This window comes from Brassica oleracea, chromosome C3 (genome assembly GCF_000695525.1).
Source record: "Brassica oleracea var. oleracea cultivar TO1000 chromosome C3, BOL, whole genome shotgun sequence".
Taxonomy (NCBI): Eukaryota; Viridiplantae; Streptophyta; class Magnoliopsida; order Brassicales; family Brassicaceae; genus Brassica; species Brassica oleracea.
In genome coordinates, this window is record NC_027750.1 from 62,953,927 (window position 1) to 62,972,145 (window position 18,219).

Sequence of the window (18,219 nt, forward strand, 5' to 3'; positions counted from 1 at the left end):
TTTCTTTCTAACAATTTATCAAATGACAAATGAGTTATGAGCAAATAATACCATATAATTTTTAAAAACATAGTCATTCTTAAATATTTTTTGAATAAATAATTATTTTTAAATTTAATCAACCGAAAATAATATCCGTACAATTGTGTGAGTCAAATTCTAGTTTTATTGATGCATGTTATATATTAGTGCTGCATGTTTTAGGTAACATTTTAATGATGCACGTTTTTAAAAATCTTCATTATTAAAATTATGCACGTAGGGATAACTCATGAGTTTTTTTGGTTGATTAAATGACATTATGTCCAAATTTATTTAAGGATATTTCATTAAGGTAACTGAAAAATACAAACAATAAAATAAGAAGTTTAAATTCATTTAATCATATTTCATTAATGTAACTGAAAAGACAAGTAATAAATTAGGCAGTTTTATTCGTTTTAGGATATTTCATAAATGCAACTGAAAAAGACAAGAAAAAAAAAGGAGTTTAATTATTGAAGCAAAAACATTTTCTAATGGGTACTTCTCTTTTAATAATATAGATATCTTAAGATTTCATTTTAATCTCAATAGTTTTTTTCTTTCTGGTCGTGAAAGTGTTTTTTTTTTTAAATGGTTTTTATTGAATAAATAAATAAATAAAAGATATAGGCCCATTTGAGACAGTGTTAGAGCAAGGCCCATTACATAAACCATTCCAAAAGTGTGGGCTAGGCCCAGAATCTGACATAGAACTTTGTAGTTACCATCAAAGAAAACCAACCTACGGATGGAAGGATTGAGAAAGGAGGAGATGGTGGAAAAGATGCGAGATGATGAATCTCGATCAGAGGTGGGAGAAAGGATCTAAGTGGTATCAATCCAGCGCTGCATCATCGTTGGGGAGAGGCGAGGGCTGATTTCTCATGAAAGTGTTTTTATATTACAAAAGAAAATTATTGCAGGAAACCAGTTGAGCAGTTCTTGAAGGCAGTAGACGAACTTCAGTTGAAGGACATTACAGAATTCACCAGCAAGATAATTTCAAAGCCTTTGAAAATGGGTTGCTTCGCAGAACATCTGTCTCTTTTCCTTAATACATTTAATATATTGTTTTTCACTTATAGAGGTATAAAAAAGAGGCAGTGATCTTGTGTGTCCTTAATATTGTGTCTGGTTCTTTTGTTTGGCAGTGTTGTCTGTTCCAATCTACGACACCGTAAGCAGCAAGTTTTGTTGAAGCAGCAAACATTTGCTAGAAAAATCAAAAATGTTTTGAGACTTGTAAAATAAAGATCGGGATGACGAAGACCCAACCATTTTTAACTATTTTTATTAAATTGATTTTTGTATTCCAATACATATTTTTCACTACATCCACAAAACCTCAGTGGTAAAACTGGTTCTGTGATACATTTTATGCTGTTACGACCTGCCTAAATGGGTCTGGTTCAGTGTCATTATACATTTTTGTATCTTATCCTCATGTGTCTTGATTCTGAACCTGATTGTTTCTTTTATCTAACTTGGAATAGATGTCATTTGAGTAGGATCCAGTTAAACCATCAGATTGTTAAGTTGAATCAGAATTATAAAACGATATCACTGAAGTTAGCAAAAACAAAAACGATATCCTGAGAAATTGACTTCGACGGCGAGAACAGCTATATACTACAGAGATGGATTGTTTTCTAGACTTCGAGACGTGATATGGCCAGAGGATATTGAGTAGACTAATGCATCCGCAGTTGAGACTGATCGTACGTGGAGAGGGTATTGTTAATATAAGGTGTCCTTGTGCAAGTAGAACCGGGATCGAGAGATGATTTGTAGTACAAATAGTACTTTTACACATGGATTATATCATGTTAAATTATCGATTGTAGAGGTGTTGACGTATTATTTTGAATCACTGTAATAGAATAGTAAAAAAGGTTTTTTTTTATAATTCATGGTAGAAGAAAACGTTTTAAAAATCATGAAAAGCCAAATAACAATAATAAAAAATCAGAGCGGATTAGGAACAAGAATAGCGCGGCTGCTGCTGCAAACTCTCGCCGCTAACGCTACTCCTTGACGCTATAACCTCATCTAGCGACAACCTTATCCTCTCAGATCGCTGATGCGGTGCGCTATGCGAACGCACCTTCGCCTTAAACGACTGCGTTTTCTCCATGTAGCCAGGAGTACTCATTCCATACTCACACGTAGCGTTTCCGCAAACACTCTTACCAGGAGACTGCATAACGTAGTAACGATTATTAGCCGAGTGGTTGTGCAATGAAGATGATAATCTAGGCGTCCTCGCAAACTTCCACTTCTCCTTGGGTAGATTCAACTCCAAATCATTCCTTTGGTAAGCAAAACCGTCTTCATGTTCAGACATTGAATCAACATCGTGCTTTTTTCTAGACTTAGATCTCCTCTTGAATGCGTCGCCGGCCGCTACTTCAGCCTTTCAATATCAGAAACAAAGAACACACTTCAGTCTTGCTTTTAGCTTAAAGAACAAGAAGCAACATAATTGATAACATTGGTTCATTAATTACAAGGGAATGTCGTGGTCGAAACATGTCGTTGTACTCTTTGTGGAGACGGCGATTGCGTTTAGACCGCATAACGGTTTGGACTCTAACCAAAGTTTGCATGTTATGCAGCATCACAGCAGCGCGTTTCCTAACCAAGTATCCTCTCACTAGAGCTTGTAGCTTTACTATACCTTTCAGTGCACGTAACGCTTTCCTCGCCTAACCATACAAACAACAAATTCAAATCGAGAATTTTTCCTAACGTTACCCATTTGCCAACACTTAAATCTTTGTAGAAAAAAAAAATAAACGTTTTGAAGATGTAGAATTTTACCAGAGAGCCCCTGAAGACTTTTTGAATTTTCACAGCGGCCCAACGCTCGTCCCTCGTGATGATATCTCCTGTAACCACTGACTCGGCCGCTTTAGCTGCCGAAACCGCTGCTTCTGCAGTTGTAGCTGTTGTGGTCGCAACAACAATTGCGTGTTCGTTCTGTTCTTTCTCTGAATCCGAAACGAGGCTCTTCTTGGTGCCAAACAATCTCTTGAACCATCTCGTTGCTCGTCCCATCTCAATATGGAAGTGGAAGTATTCTCTTTCTTGTAACCTGTGATGTGACGATTCAGAAAGGTTTTTTTAAGAATAACAGAATTAACATTTATCAAATTATGAATTTGTATTTGTAGCAATGTGATAGGTCATCGCATTTATTTTAGTTCCCGTAATTAAGCATTTCCCTTTTAAATTCCATTTTTTTTAATTAAATGGAATTTTTGACCCAAAAAAAATAAATGGAATTAAAAAGCGCTAATTAAGATAAGATATTTTCCTTCTTAATGGTTAAAACATAAATAATGACACTGATTGATCAGTTTAAATAGGGTAATTGACCGTTTTCTATAATGCCTTTTTGAATCCTTGAGTAGTCAATGGCATTCTGTTTTCTTTTTATTTATAAGAGCTCAATAATTAACCAATTTAATTTTACAGATTTTAGAAAAATCTTCAACATTCAGATGAGTATGTATTAAAGTTAGAAAACGTTTACCGAAGTAAATTTATAATTTTAAATCTAAGCACCTTGTACAAGTTATTTATCATTCGACCATATTGCATTAGAGTAAGCCTGTCTGGCTTATTATTTTTCTCTTAGATAAGCGTTTTGATTGCAAATTAAGTGTTCATATGAGATAAGCATGACCTCATCTAAAATCAAATATCACTAATCCTTTGATGAGTGATTCTAACATGTCGAGGAAAACAGAGTCAGCCATTATATCAATGTAGTAGCTACAAAAGGCAACAGAAAAGTAGCTATCGAGTCTCATATTGCTGCTTTTGAATAGTTAGGCAAGTCTCTCCTCAACGAAAAGGACTCTTCACTGCATCCATTTTCGTCTATTTTAAGTCTCTTTCACAAAATTCCCACATCCACTAATTTTTCTTCAAACGAATTGGATTATATTTATATGTATGCATAGAAATTGCTCTTTATGTTGCATCTCTACATTAAGAAATGCAAGTAATATTTTAGATTAACATACATGAAAGTATGCAACATCCCAATCATAATCTTTGTTAGCCAAATCAAATATTTAGATATTTAATCAGAATATGATATATAGTCTATTCATGTTTGATCTAGTGACATCTATGTAATTTTGTTGGCAAAGACAAACATGTTTTGAGAAATATTCCTTATTACAACTCATTAAAAGAAAAGTTGTTACATGTTTTAAAACCTCTTACACTCATAGTTTATTACAACAGCCAAGGAAGAGTTGATGAAAAAAGCTAAAGAGCTTTTGCAAAGAAGAATTTGTTTCTTTTCCTCTTTTCAAAAAGATGCTTTGCAGAGATAGGTAGCTACAATATTTAATAAAATGATGTTTTTAAAGTGTTCATTAAGTGCGGCTAATCATGATCCAAAGCTCTAAAAAAGTACAACGACTAAAAGAATCTGTAATATACTCCCAAGAACCAAAATCATCTTTTTCATTGTCTGATCTTGAGTTTCATTAAAACTCATCTATGACATTTTCATAAGTCAAAAGAACATGTACCAAAACCAGAATGTACTACATAAGACTTGAATTAGAAACACTTTTCAAAGACCAATACTCATCAGAGTTAAAAAGTTAAAAGCAAAATAATCACATCTCTGCTTCTTTAAGGTGCAAAAGTTCTTTCTTCAGCTTCCCATGTTCTCCTGCTTACCATTTGCATCTACAGAATTAAAAAGAAAATATATATAGTTTCACATAAAGAGTCACAAGATAAGCTAAAATGTTTTCAAATGGAAAAATTACACTTACATGTTAGTGCTGAAGAAATCTCAGAGGTTTTGATCACACGCAGCCTCTTCACCGAAGATACAAACATACTGTCACAACAAAACAAAAGTCAAAAACTTACGCTTTACCAAACAAAGATTCTTTAGTTTGTTATTGACCAAAGTAATGATTAGATAATTGTTGTTACAAAAGATTCTTACTGCCATGGGACATCATCTCCTACAAGCATCTTGTCTCCTTCATTGTCCTCATAAGTAAGAGTATATTCTCCATTCCCACTCAATAATCCAGTGATTGGTTTCACTTCTTCTCCAAATGATAATGATTCTCCTTGAGCTAATAACATCAGAAAAAAAAAAAACTTTAATCACAAAAGAGCCCTCTATGATTTGATAAAAGTCAAATAGCAAATTTACCTGCAAGAAGACCCCTAAAGAGCTTGTCGACCGTGAGAGATAACTGTTCATAGCTATCATGCGCACTGAGATCTACTTTACGACCAATGGGAACACCATACATGTTGATCTTCACGAACAAACCTCCTTGCCTCTTTGGTTCCACTGGCTTCTCTCGGCCGTTATCATCATCACACTTTTGGTTCTTTAGGACGGAGGTGGACTCGTTTCCAAGCTTTGAAGAGCTTCCATTAGCTAAATTCTTCCTGAATGATCGAACCGGAGGCCAACCCACCACTGGACCAGGAGCATTTCTTTAACACAAGACATCAAAGGAAGTAAGAAACATGTTCCAAAACAGAGCCCGTACTATGAATAATCTGAAAAAAAAATGAAACTAAGGCAGCAAAAAGACAAAAACAGATAATACAAAAGTGTGATGATCTTAAGCAGACATGAAATAAACTTGATAATAAAACTTGCACATGTGTGAAGTAAAAACTTTGAGATCTAATCTTAAGCAGACATGAAAAAATAGCTTTTGATGGGATCACAATTCTTCAAGTAAATGTCATCATGATACAAAACAGATAAAAACAAAAATAAGAGATGTAAAAAAAACAAAAATGGTTTTAAACCTTTTCTGAGATGTGGGTTTGTTGGTGGTGATGGAAGGAGAGAAGTGGTGGTTGCCAGCGAGAGAGAGGATAGATTTGTCTTTTGGTTCTTTCTTGATACGTCTTATCATCGATGAACCATCTTCGTCTTCATCTTCACCAGGTGGTCCAAGCTTTAGCTCAAGATTCTTCTCTTCCGTGTTGTAAACAGAGGCTTTCTCATGGTGAAACCAATTTCTTCTCCCTTGTGGAATCAAATGGAGCAGCTTTGGTGATATTTCACCGTTTCTTGAAGAACCCTCCATTGTTTTTTTACAGAAAGTTGTGTTCTTTGACCAGAAGAAAGAAAGAGAGTTCGACAAGCAAAGAGTTGTCTACAACTTGTTCACGCAAAAGAACAAAAGATTTGTTTACAACCCATCAGAACCCATAACTTGAAAATCGTCAAAATGAAAACTTTTCTCGTCTTTTTTTTTTTTTCTGATCAGAGCAAAGAGAAAACCTCTGCAACTCTCTAAACCCTTAAAAACAGAGGAGAGAGAAAAGGAGAGGAGATGAAATGGTGTGAGAAGCTAGAGAGGTGGAGTAGTGGGTCTTTTATACAAATCAAAGCTTTGTTTTGTAAATAAAAAAATGTAAACTTTTTGGTGGGTTCTTCTCTTCCCTTTACTTCACTTTATTCTCTCTCTCTCTCTTTCTAGATTCTCAAAAGGGAGGAGATTTTTGGGAATACGTCGAAAAAGGGGAACAGAGGCAAAGAAGGAGAGACAGTGATTAAACCAGAGGAAAAGCAAAAGGGATCAAAACCACAACGTTAATGAAACAAGAGACCAAAAAAAAAAAACAGTAAATATCTATTCTATTAAAAAAGTATCATTCTAAAAAAATAAAAAAATCAACTTACACAAGGTGACTGCACCTTTTCATTTAAGTAACAATTATTTGATCTTACCATCTATTAGCCCAATAACAAAATATAAACGTATGTTTAGCTAACTATATTTATTACGCCTTATCTAAACCAGTAATATAACAACTTTATATTTGACAGACCAAAACATGTTCTACACGATAATATATAACACAATACATGTTATACATAAGACACTGTACACTAAGCGCGGATCAAAATTTAGTATTACTAATAAAAGGAATTTATTGGTGTGAAACGCACGCAATCTTCTTCTCTCTCTCTTATAGCCGTAGGGTGGTTAGCGTGCTGCTTTGTTTTTATAACCCCTATAGGCATCTTTTTATCACCCCCTCTCATATTTTCTACAATATTTATAAACTTAAATAGAGAATGGTTATTTAATAAAAATCACCAATTAATTATGCAAGTAGACCTATGCCAACATGTTTATTACTAGCTCTAAGGATTACTAGTAAATACGAACAAGGAAGTATAAAAACTGTTGTCCAAAAAAAAAAGAAGTATAAAGACTGAAAGGAAAATAAATGACTTTTCAATTATAAAAAATGGCAGAAACAGAGTCAACCTTCTAAGCTGAAACACAAGTACTAAAGGAAAACATGATAGTATTACCGGTCGAGCCTACAACCCTTCCATCGATCCCAGGAAGATGGTGCTTCACAGATGGCTCTTGGAAGGAGAATGATACTTTCTCAGGACAAGGTTGGTTCAGTACTTTAAAAGGTTTTGATGGACTGTTGGAAGCGAGGAATGTTCGGGCTTGTCTCACTCCTCTGCATGCGGAGATAGAAGCTCTATTATGGGCAACAGAATGTATGAGAAACTTACGTTAATTTCAGGTTACATTTGCAACGGATTGTTCTCAATTGGTGAAGATGGTTTCAATTGGTGAAGATGGTTTCAATGACCAGCATTTGCAAATTATTTGGAAGATATCAAGACCCTGAGAGAAAGTTTCATTAGATCAGAGATCATCTATGTACCAAGGACGCAAAACTCAAAGGCGGATAGTCTAGCACGCAGTGTCAGGAAACAAACGTCTTTCGTCGTTCACATGGATCAGATCTTCCGGTGTGGTTCACAGAGTCAGTATGAATCTGTAATTGATGACAAGGAAAAAATTATAAAAAATGGTTGCCGTAAAAAAGGAATGGATGTTTCTATAATTTTTTATTATTATAAAAAATTATACTTCATTTTCCAATTTATCTTTATTTTCTCCTATAATTAAAAAAATAGATATGGATTTTTACTTCAATGTGTTCTTATATAATAAGATGCTACATTTGCTATTGTAGAACAATGAGGCATACTATATTTTCTATTATAAAGAAATGCTTCTTTTTACCTATATGTTTTTCTGTTAATAAACTAAAATTTTGAAACAATAAAATTAACTAAAAGGTAAGAGAATTAAAATCATTTTTTTGTTTGAGAAAATTTTAAAAAATTAAGAAACTCTTAATTTATTTGTTATTGTATTAATAGTTTTATTTTTTTTTAAAGTCATTGTATTTATAGTTATATTCCTATTTTTAGTATTCTTATTTAATATTCAGTTTTATAATCAGCTTGTATTATTATTTAAATAAGATATTAGCTATTCTACTATTTCTATTAAGTTGGTAACAAAGCGAAATTCATACTTTTGAGTTAATCAAATTAAATTGAAGACTAATAAGATATCAGTCGCTTTCTTACCATCACACGAATGACACATATACAAAAAATCAAGAAAATAATCGATTATAGATTCTAGTTTGTCGATGTTTTCACATGAAATAAAAATAATAATTATTGTCCTGCGCTAATTAGGCTTTTTGGTTTCAACGTAGCGGGAGACTATAGTGAACACTGAACAATTTGGACATGATTCTCACTGGGAAAACAGCTTATTCATGTCCGAACTAGGATTCGGTGAGAAAATACATACCCCAACTAGTACTGCATGTCAAAACATACTTTCACTAATCAAAAATTTAAAATTCATGCCTAAACTAGGGGTCGATAAAAATACATACCCCAACTCTTATTACATGGCAAAACATACCTTAACTAATCAAAAATTTGAAATTTATGCCTAGTCTTTAGAAGTCAACGCTAATCTCAATCTATACTAATATTTGCGAAGTAATTTTTCGCAACGGAACTCTCAGATTAAAAATTAGAGTGGCTGAAGTCTATGTTATCCTTAATAAATTTGTATATATATATTCTATTATATAATAAAACAAATTTTATATTAAAAATCTTATATATTTAAAAAATAATAATTATGTGATTCTTATATATTGTGTTGTTATCTTAAAATAATATTTTACTATTATAAAAGTAAAAAAATTAAGAGAAGTGAATTTTTGCAATACAATATTTTAAAAAAAAATATATAAGATAATTCTCATATATTGTGTTATTATCTTGAAATAATATTTTACTATTATGAAAGTTAAATTTTAAGATAAAAATAATATCTAAGTAGATATTAATGAAGCAATATATTTGTATAAGGATATTTTCTAAGAAGTGATTTTAAGATGTATTTGTATAAGTAAATGTTATAAGTAAATAATATTTACATAAAGATAACAACACAATATATAAGAATTATCTTATTTTTAAAAAATATAATATTGTAAAAATCACTTCTTTTAATTTTTTTTACTTTTATAATAGTAAAATATTATTTTAAGATAACAACATAATCTATAAAAATCATCATAACTATTTTTCAAAAAAATATATAGATTTTTAATATAAAATTTGTTTTATTATATAATAGAATATATATAAAAATTCATTAAGAGTAACATAGACTTTAGCCACTCTAATTTTGAACGTAAGAGTTCTGTTGCGAAAAATTACTTCGCAAATAATAGTATAGATTGAGATTAACGTTGACTTCTAAAAATTAGACATAAATTTCAAATTTTTGATTAGTTAAGGTATGTTTTAACATGCAATAAGAATTGAGGTATATATTTTTTTATTGAACCCTAGTTCAGGCATAAATTTCAAATTTTTGATTAGTGAATGTATGTTTTGACATGCAGTAAAAATTGGAGTATGTATTTTCTCAACGACTCCTAGTTCGGGCATGAATAAGCAATTTTCCCTGATTCTCACACGTGTGGAATTTAGGTCAAGCAAGGGAGGGCAATTTTGTAGTTTAATTGAATGGATTAGTCACTGGTGACTCCTTTGTCCCCGTATACACTCTCACATTTCTTCCTAAATCAACTAATATGCAGACACAAGACTGACACTCAGTCTTTATCATGGTTCCGTATACGTTCAGTCTTATTCTGTCGTTGAAAAAATGTTTTAGAAAAAAGTTTAAACCATTATCAAACGTTATTTTAAAACGTTATGCGAGCGTCGCATGATGCTAAAAACACCAACACTGTTCATCTAGGAGTTTGGAAGCTCAAATTGCGTTTGTGTTTCATCATATTGCAAACCGAGCGTTTGGTAGATCGACCGTTTAAATTTTGTAATGATCATGTTATTTCTTTACGGAGTCCACGTGCCATATAGCCGTGTAGACAGAGACTAGAAAGAGGGGAAATGACCGAATCTCTGACCTTGACAGTCCTTTCTTCTCTCTATCTGGACGGTAGACAAAAGCTGTACAGTTTCGATTTAAAGATATCAGGTTTAATCACAACCGTAGAACTTCAAATACCGGCAAGCAACGGCTACGATTATTACGGTACACCCAATAATACAAAGATAGCCGACTCCAGAAAAAACAAGAAAGAAAAAGGAATAAAACAAATCGTTGATTAAATGTCAAATCTAAGAGAGAGCAAATAGTAGTGGTAAATTAATGATACACTTCGCAGATATTCATGGTCTGATAAAGGCTCAAGATATATTTGGTTTACTTGTGGTTTGGTCGGTGTCATTTACTGCTGGTTTTAGGTTAGTTAGTGGCTCGTTGGTTCAATCTGGTCGAGTGATCTTCATTTCTTTTTTTTTTTTTTTTTGAATAAAAGAGTGATCTTCATTTCTTAACGTTCAAATTTGAGGGAAAGGATAATATTTGCAAAACTTCTTTTTGATTCATGAAACTCAAAATCTGAACTATACCATACTCTTCATAACCACTTTAGTAGAAACAAAAATACACAGCACCATTGATAATGAATTTTCATCTGCATAGCGACTGTTTTTACCTCTAATATTTATTCATTAAGTTTTGAATCCCAAACTTGAAAGTACATATACAGTATTGATTGTTGTGTTCTTGATCAACACTTAAGTAGATATCAATGCTTATATTCATATATTATGTTGAAACCAGTTAAAGACTAATAAGCATCTCATGTGTATTCTGAATCTCTATTTTACAAATGGTTAATGGTTTTTTCTATTCGACCATGGGCCTAAAACGATACTGTTTATTTTTGGTAAAAGACCTAAAACGATATTGTTTTTATGACATTACAGTTTATCACGAACTACTTTTAAAATGAAAAATTAGAACTTATTAATTATGTAAAGCTGAGTAACTTTATTGTGATGATAGTCAGAAGTATCAAGCCAACGAAAAGGTGATGGTTCCCAAGCACAACTCTTATAAAAAGGGAAAATCTTCTTTTATTTTGTCCAAAATCCATCGTGGGGATATAAGAATATAAAGACTTAAGAAAAATTTAATCATTGAAGATGAACAACAAGTTAAAATAATGTATCCCAAAAGAATAAGTTAATTATGTTTTCATTAAAGGGGTCTAAGAACCAGATATTTTAAAGTTCGGCTAATGGTCCATGGACTCCCAAAAAGGCCCAAATAGTGATCAAAGGCATAAAAATGTATTATCGTAGATTTGGACCGTTCCATAAAATCCGCATATATGCACCGGCAAGATTGACGTTGAGATTAAAAATTGTGAATTTGTTTTTTTTTTTTTTGGCTATGCTGTTGTATTGCTCCTGGTTGAAACCGGTGAGACCGTGAGACCTGTAAGAAAAAAAAATGAAATTAATAATTATTGTTTTGCAAAAATATGTCGTGTCCCTTTCAGATTCATATCCATTTGAATAGTTTCACCTCAGATTGTCTTCACATCCTAATTTGCGCTGATCCTTACCGATAAGACTTGTGCAGTGGCGATCACCTCCATCTATACAGCACCATCATCGCGATCGATTATTTCATTGTCACCACCGTATGTTTTTCTCTTCTATTTACTGTATCAACAACAAAATCCGTCTCTCTGATGCGGTTATATGTATTATATCCACTGATGTCGTCAGATACACTTATATTTTGTCGCCGTGAATGACCTAAGTTGATCGGAGAAGATGAACAATTTTGTTTATTTTGTTCTATTATATTCGCATATAGAATAGAAAAGTAAAACAATATATATTATGTTTTTTTCTATTCCTATTGTGTAATGCGATATATTATGCTATTGTTCTATTTTATCATGTTCCATTTCATTTGATGATTACTAAAGAGTGTTTTATTTTGTTTAGAAATATAGTTTTTGAACAAGTAAATATCGTACTATGATCTAGATTGTGTAGTTTAATATTACGTAATATAATTTAATTTTACATAATATATGTATTTTTTTAAACTTTGATATTTGGGTTTAAGGTTTATATTTGGGTTTAGGATTTAGTGAATATGGTTTAGAGTTTAATATTTAGAAGGTGAGATGATATGGTTGGGGTCAACATTAACTTCTTCCATTAAATCATAGACATTTCATTATTTCCATGAAATCATAGACATTACATTATTTCATCGATGTATATCATGTTATTTATTTTATCATGTTATTTATTTTGTTCCATTCTATTTGAGTTTAGGGTTTATATTTAAGTTTAGGGTTTAGGGTTTAGTGAATATGTTTTAGGATTTAGTATTTAGAAGGTGAGAGGGCCGTATGGTTGGGGTCAGCATTAACTTCTTCCATGAAACCATAGATATTTCATAATTTCACCAATATATACCATGCTATTTATTTTGTTCTATTCTATTTGGGTTTATGGTTTATATTTGAGTTTAGGGTTTAGTATTTAGAAGGTGAGAGGATATGGTTGGGTTCAGCATAAACTTCTTTCTTGAAATCATAGACATTTCATTATTTCATCAATATATATCATGCTATTTATTTTGTTCCTTTATATTTGGGTTTAGGGTTTAAATATGGGTTTAGGGTTTAGCGAATATGATTTATGGTTTAGTATTTAGAAGGTGAGAGGGTACAGTTGGGTCACATTAACTTCTTCCACGAGATCATAGATATTTCATAATTTCTCCAATATATACCATGCTATTTATTTTGTTCCATTCTATTTAGGTTTATGGTTTATATTTGAGTTTAGGGTTTAGTAAATATGGTTTAGGGTTTAGTATTTAGAAGATGAGAGGATATAGTTGGGGTTAGCATCAACTTCTTCCATGAAATTATAGACATTTAATAGTTTCACCAATATATATCATGTTATTTATTTTGTTCTATTCTATTTGGGTTTAGAATTTATATTTGGGCTTAGAATTTGTATTTGAGCTTAGGGTTTATTGATTAGGGTTTATGGTTTAGTATTAAGGGGTTAGAGTTGGGATAATGTTTAGTATTAGAGTATGTGAGTGAGGTTAGAAATCTGTATTATTTCGGTGATTTGGAATAGAACACTGAAGCATATGTATGTGATCATAAATATATGACGTGATTCCTTATATTCTCTCAGATATGAATTAAATATTAGTCATATCTTAATTTGTCTACGTCATATAACCTTCTATCTTTCACCTGCTACTTGTAAAAGAGATGTTTAAAACCAGTTCATTTGATGCATAATTGTTAGTTGCCTAATTACGTCAAAATCAATGACATACACCTAGTTTCTTCTCCAAACATAGTTATTTCGCAAATTCTCCCAAAAATATATCCGTTAATCATCATTTTTTCTGTCAATAAAGTAATCTGAGAAGATTTTGTTAGCCTAATTAGTAACTCCGTGTGTTATGAATGATATACAACGATTGTTTACGAACTATTATTATTTGCTCCTTTTTTTTGATTAACCGCTATTATTATCTGCTTTCGTAATGCTTTCCTGTAAAACATGAAAGAACTAAAGACCAATTTGATTTTACTGTTTCGAAAAGCTCTAACAGATCCAGGACTGGACTGACTGATACAATACCGGTCTAATCCACTTAAAATTGTGTTCTTGAGAGATATGTAGTAGAGTTGCTGATCATTTTTCTCCGAGATTATGATTAAAGAAAGCAATTATGAAGCTAGACCGCGGGCCTAGTCTGTAAAGAACTATCTCATAATGGTATTGGGCCAAGATTCTTTAGGCCCGCAAATTAGCGGGCTTTACGGTATTGGGCTTTTTCGGGATGCACTTAAGCAGGCCATGCGAGATTACAAGGACCTGTGCTATTTTTCTTCTACATTTCCTGTTGTACCTGAAAAAAATGTGTGTGTGTGAGAGAGAGAGAGAGAGAGAGAGAGAGAGAGAGAGAGAGAGAAGAAGGTGATTCATGTGATCCCCCAAGAAAATGAAAGGAGCTTCAGCGATGAAGATTCGAGTTCTGGCGATGACGATTCGAGCTCTGGCGATGACGATTTGAGCTCCGACGATGACAATTTGAGTTCCGGTGGTATTTTAATTTGGTGTTCTTTTTTATTTACTCTAGGATTAACAACTTTGATTTGGTGTTTGGTTTTACTTAATTTTTGGATTCATCAAACTAAAACATTAGTTATGAACTTATGAGTTATAAATTAATGAAAAAAATCTTCGGTAATTATTTTTATTTGGTATGTTAATATGTTTGGAGTGTGACAAAATTAATTACAACTATTGTTTTGAATAACAAATAAGCAAATCAATGACTGATGAATCATGTATAGGTCAATCGACTAATCTGAATTAGGCATGGACGTTCGGTGGACCGTTCGGTTTCGGTCCGGGTGATTCGGATTTTTGGATTTTCGGAGTTATGCTCAGAAGTACCATTCGGGTTTTACTAAATATCGGATCGGGTTCGGTTCGGTTCTTTCCGGGTTCGGTTCGGATCAGATGTAACTAATGTTTAAAATCGTCCAAAAATATATTTTTTAAACTTAAAAAATTGAGAAACCTTTTTTCCAAAATATATAAATTGTTTACAAATCTAATTAAAAATTAGTTAAACTATCTAAATTAACTAAAAAAGTATTCAAAATAGCAATTAAAACAAACAAAAAAAATATTTTGAATATTCTAAAATATCTAAATCATCTTAAAATATATAAAAACATTAATATATTTAACTAATTTCGGATATCTTCGGATCCTAGTTTGGATTTCGCTTCGATTCGGATTATAACCAAACACCAAAGTACTAAGCTCATAAGTCCCGTTCGGATATTTTTGTATAACAGTTCGGATTCGGTTTCGGTTTTTTCGGTTCGGGTTTAGGTAGATACTTCGGGTTGAGGTAAAAACGCTCAGGCCTAATCCGAATCATGTCCTAGAAAGGCCTAAAGCATTCTGGAATGGCCTGGAGCGTCATGTGCGTGTATTATCATATGTTCCGCGGACTGACCCGCAAATGCTCGTACATATAGCGGAACAGGTTTGGAGAACCATTTTGGAGGCCAGGTCGTGCCGCTTGAAGACAATTCTACTGCGGTCCGGGACGAGACAACCTGTTTGTCATCTCTAATTATGATTTATTCATTTTTTTGATGCTGTTAATTTTTATTTTATTTACGCACGTGTTGTATAATTGTAAAACAAAATGTTTAAAAAACGTAGTAGAAATCTAAGCCATCATGTACCTTTAAGCTGATACGAAGAACATGCGTAAATTGGTTTACTTCTAATTATTGATAATGAGCTGAAATACGAACTTTACATTTTTTTTATCAAGTCATCGTTTAGATTTATCCTTTGTTCTATTCGTTCTGAAAGAATTTCGATCTCTGTTAGTTTTTGACTCCGATAGAAAATGTGTTTCTCGCAGGTTTAAGGGCATAATTAAACGGGGGATTTAAGTGGGTTTCTTAGTGGTGGATTCTATTATTTTTGCAAAAATCGGTTTTTAGAAATGTGAAATAAAGACCGATTTTGAAAGGGTTTATGCACTGTTCGCGGATTCCACCGAAACATGGCGGTCCGTGATTGGTTCTCCTTTTAATTTTTTTAATTTTTTTCTCAGACAATAAAAAATAATTTTCTAAGAAATAGGTTGATGGTTTCAGCGTTAACGATGGTCTAAGTGTCTGATATTTATAATTCACCTGATTTAAGATAATCTTCATATGACAAAAAGAAACCTCAATCACAACATGTGTCCACAACGTGATCTTGGAGGTGTGGTGGGACATAACCTAAGTGTCTTTTGTCAGTAACAGCTCATTGCTCTCTGTACCTTCTTTTAACGCACTGCTTGCTAAAAAAGCTTATTTATATTATTTTTTTGTCAAAACAAACTTTAGTTAATAAATAGTATTATTTTCTTACCTAAACCGTCTTTTATTTGGGTATTATCTTACTTCGAATAAATAAAGCAAAAATCTTCAAAATTTTGCTTAATTAATCCATTTCTATATGTTTTTCTTTTTCTTATAACAACACGTTTCTATATATGTTGACAAATTCTTTTATATTTTCCATGCATATCCATTTTTTGCAGATATTAGTCATTTTCTACCAAATAGCCTTTTCCGCATGTCATCTATTTTTCAATAGAGCAATAGATTTTCTTACATCTGGATTTTACTGTGTGCAGCAGTATTTTTAAAACCACACCGGAAGATGAATCGAAAATATTTTGGATCACGGTTCAATATGGTTCGACCGTGTTAAACCTGATTCCATAATATAGTTTTATATTTTTTTAGTATGTAAATATAAAAGTAATATTAGTAAACATGATGCATAGTTAAAATATAAATCAATTTTGAACATAAAATATTACAAATATAAATTAGTTTATTGTTTATATGGATGGTTTATAGATTTTTGATAATTTTAGTGGTTTTTATTGCTTTAATAACTTTGAAATATAATCCGGCTATGTGACCGGTTCATGGTCGAACCAATTACTAGATCAACCCGGCTATATAATCGGTTTATGGTCGAATCCGGTTCAACCATTGGATCGGTCCGGTTTTAAAAACACTGGTGTGCAGTCAGTGTTATTCAATGTGGTGCCTAATATATCAATTATTATAGTAGTATTAATTATTAAATTAAAATGCTATTTACAAAACAATATACTGCACTATCATTTACACGAACAGAAGTACTTTTAGATATTAGAATTTAGTAGTATAGGGAAGTATCTTAAGATTTCACAAAACCAAATATTCTTAGAACATAGTCACTACACTCTTTTTCTTGATCATAGTTTTAGAAGAACAAAAACTGTTTCATAGAGAAATATGTTTTACACTCCAATGTATAACATTTTCTTTTCGATGTTAGAAATCAAAAGTAGATCAGGTATTGCCAGCTCTTGTTTAAAATGTTTAAATTTGAAAAACATATAGAGAGTTTTTGCTAAATGAATAAGTACAGAAAATGTTACAAAAAAGAAAAAGAATAAGTACAAAAAATACATTTGAACAACACTAAAAGTTTTATTACAAAAATGGTACATAAGAAAGAAGATAATCAAAATATTCTTCTTTAAAAAAATTTAAATATATAAATTATAGGATTATCAGTATGAGTCTGTAGTTGATGACAAAAAATATATATAAATTATAGGATTAATTAGTTAAGAATTAGGATTGAAATTTTTAGGGATGGAGATTAAGGTTTAAGGATCAGAGATGAGAGTTTAGACTTTAGAGTATAGGATTTAGTATTTAGAACTTAAAAATTAAAATAAATTTTAATTAAATATTTCTAATTGATATTAAATGTAGTTCGATTTTCTTACTCTTAATAAAGACTATAATGATCATCTTCTTTTTTTTGGGTCAAAATGATCATTTTGTTTTCTATGTGCTATTTTGTGATAATTCTTTTTGTGTGTTCTTTTTGAAAATTGCCGATAAGTGTAAACACTCTTAAAAATACTAGGATAAGACATGTGCAAGGCGCATGATGAGTTTATTTGTATATATTATCGATAAATTATTTTATATATTTGATCATTTTATTTATATATATACAATATTTTTTTGTTGTTATTATATAATTTCTTTCCGATGGATCAGATCAATTTTTATTAAAAATGATGGAACAAAACTATAATTAATACATCATGGGTTGATCGGATTAGACATTAAAAAATTATGACATAAAAACCTTATTTTTTTCCATCGAACACATTCTTGAAAAAAGTGAGCAGTATTGTTTTCACAATTGAATTATTTTAAATTTTATCTTCCATATGGTTTTGAAAACTTTCAAATCAACCATCGAATTGATACATGTCATTTTAATGTTTTTAGTCGTATATTTAAGGAAAACTTACATTTTTGTAATTTAAAGTC

At 31.6% G+C, this 18,219-nt stretch overlaps 2 protein-coding genes across 2 annotated transcripts; both read right to left on the reverse strand.

The window, feature by feature from the left end:
* Nucleotides 1-1,999: 1,999 nt before the first annotated feature.
* Nucleotides 2,000-3,081, reverse strand: LOC106331198. The gene is made up of 3 exons (XM_013769520.1): nt 2,845-3,081; nt 2,532-2,729; nt 2,000-2,437 (listed from the first exon to the last, which is right to left on the reverse strand). The coding sequence occupies exons 1-3, from the start codon at nt 3,079-3,081 to the stop codon at nt 2,000-2,002; spliced, it is 873 nt and encodes a 290-aa protein (XP_013624974.1).
* Nucleotides 3,082-4,459: 1,378 nt separating this feature from the next.
* LOC106331513 (auxin-responsive protein IAA18-like) lies at nt 4,460-6,551 on the reverse strand. Its single transcript, XM_013769889.1, has 5 exons — nt 5,839-6,551; nt 5,222-5,514; nt 5,006-5,141; nt 4,827-4,894; nt 4,460-4,737 (listed from the first exon to the last, which is right to left on the reverse strand). The coding sequence occupies exons 1-5, from the start codon at nt 6,120-6,122 to the stop codon at nt 4,703-4,705; spliced, it is 816 nt and encodes a 271-aa protein (XP_013625343.1). The 5' UTR covers nt 6,123-6,551; the 3' UTR covers nt 4,460-4,702.
* Between the last annotated feature and the right edge of the window lie 11,668 nt (nt 6,552-18,219).

Coding starts and splice junctions, on each gene's coding strand:
- LOC106331198 (XM_013769520.1), bottom strand. CDS start 3,081: ATGGGACGAGCAACGAGATGGTTCAAGAGATTGTTTGGCACCAAGAAG. Junction 2,730..2,844: donor AAGTCTTCAGGGGCTCTCTG/GTAAAATTCTAC, acceptor TTGTATGGTTAG/GCGAGGAAAGCGTTACGTGC. Junction 2,438..2,531: donor TTCGACCACGACATTCCCTT/GTAATTAATGAA, acceptor TGATATTGAAAG/GCTGAAGTAGCGGCCGGCGA.
- LOC106331513 (XM_013769889.1), bottom strand. CDS start 6,122: ATGGAGGGTTCTTCAAGAAACGGTGAAATATCACCAAAGCTGCTCCAT. Junction 4,895..5,005: donor GGAGATGATGTCCCATGGCA/GTAAGAATCTTT, acceptor TTGTTGTGACAG/TATGTTTGTATCTTCGGTGA. Junction 4,738..4,826: donor GATTTCTTCAGCACTAACAT/GTAAGTGTAATT, acceptor TTAATTCTGTAG/ATGCAAATGGTAAGCAGGAG.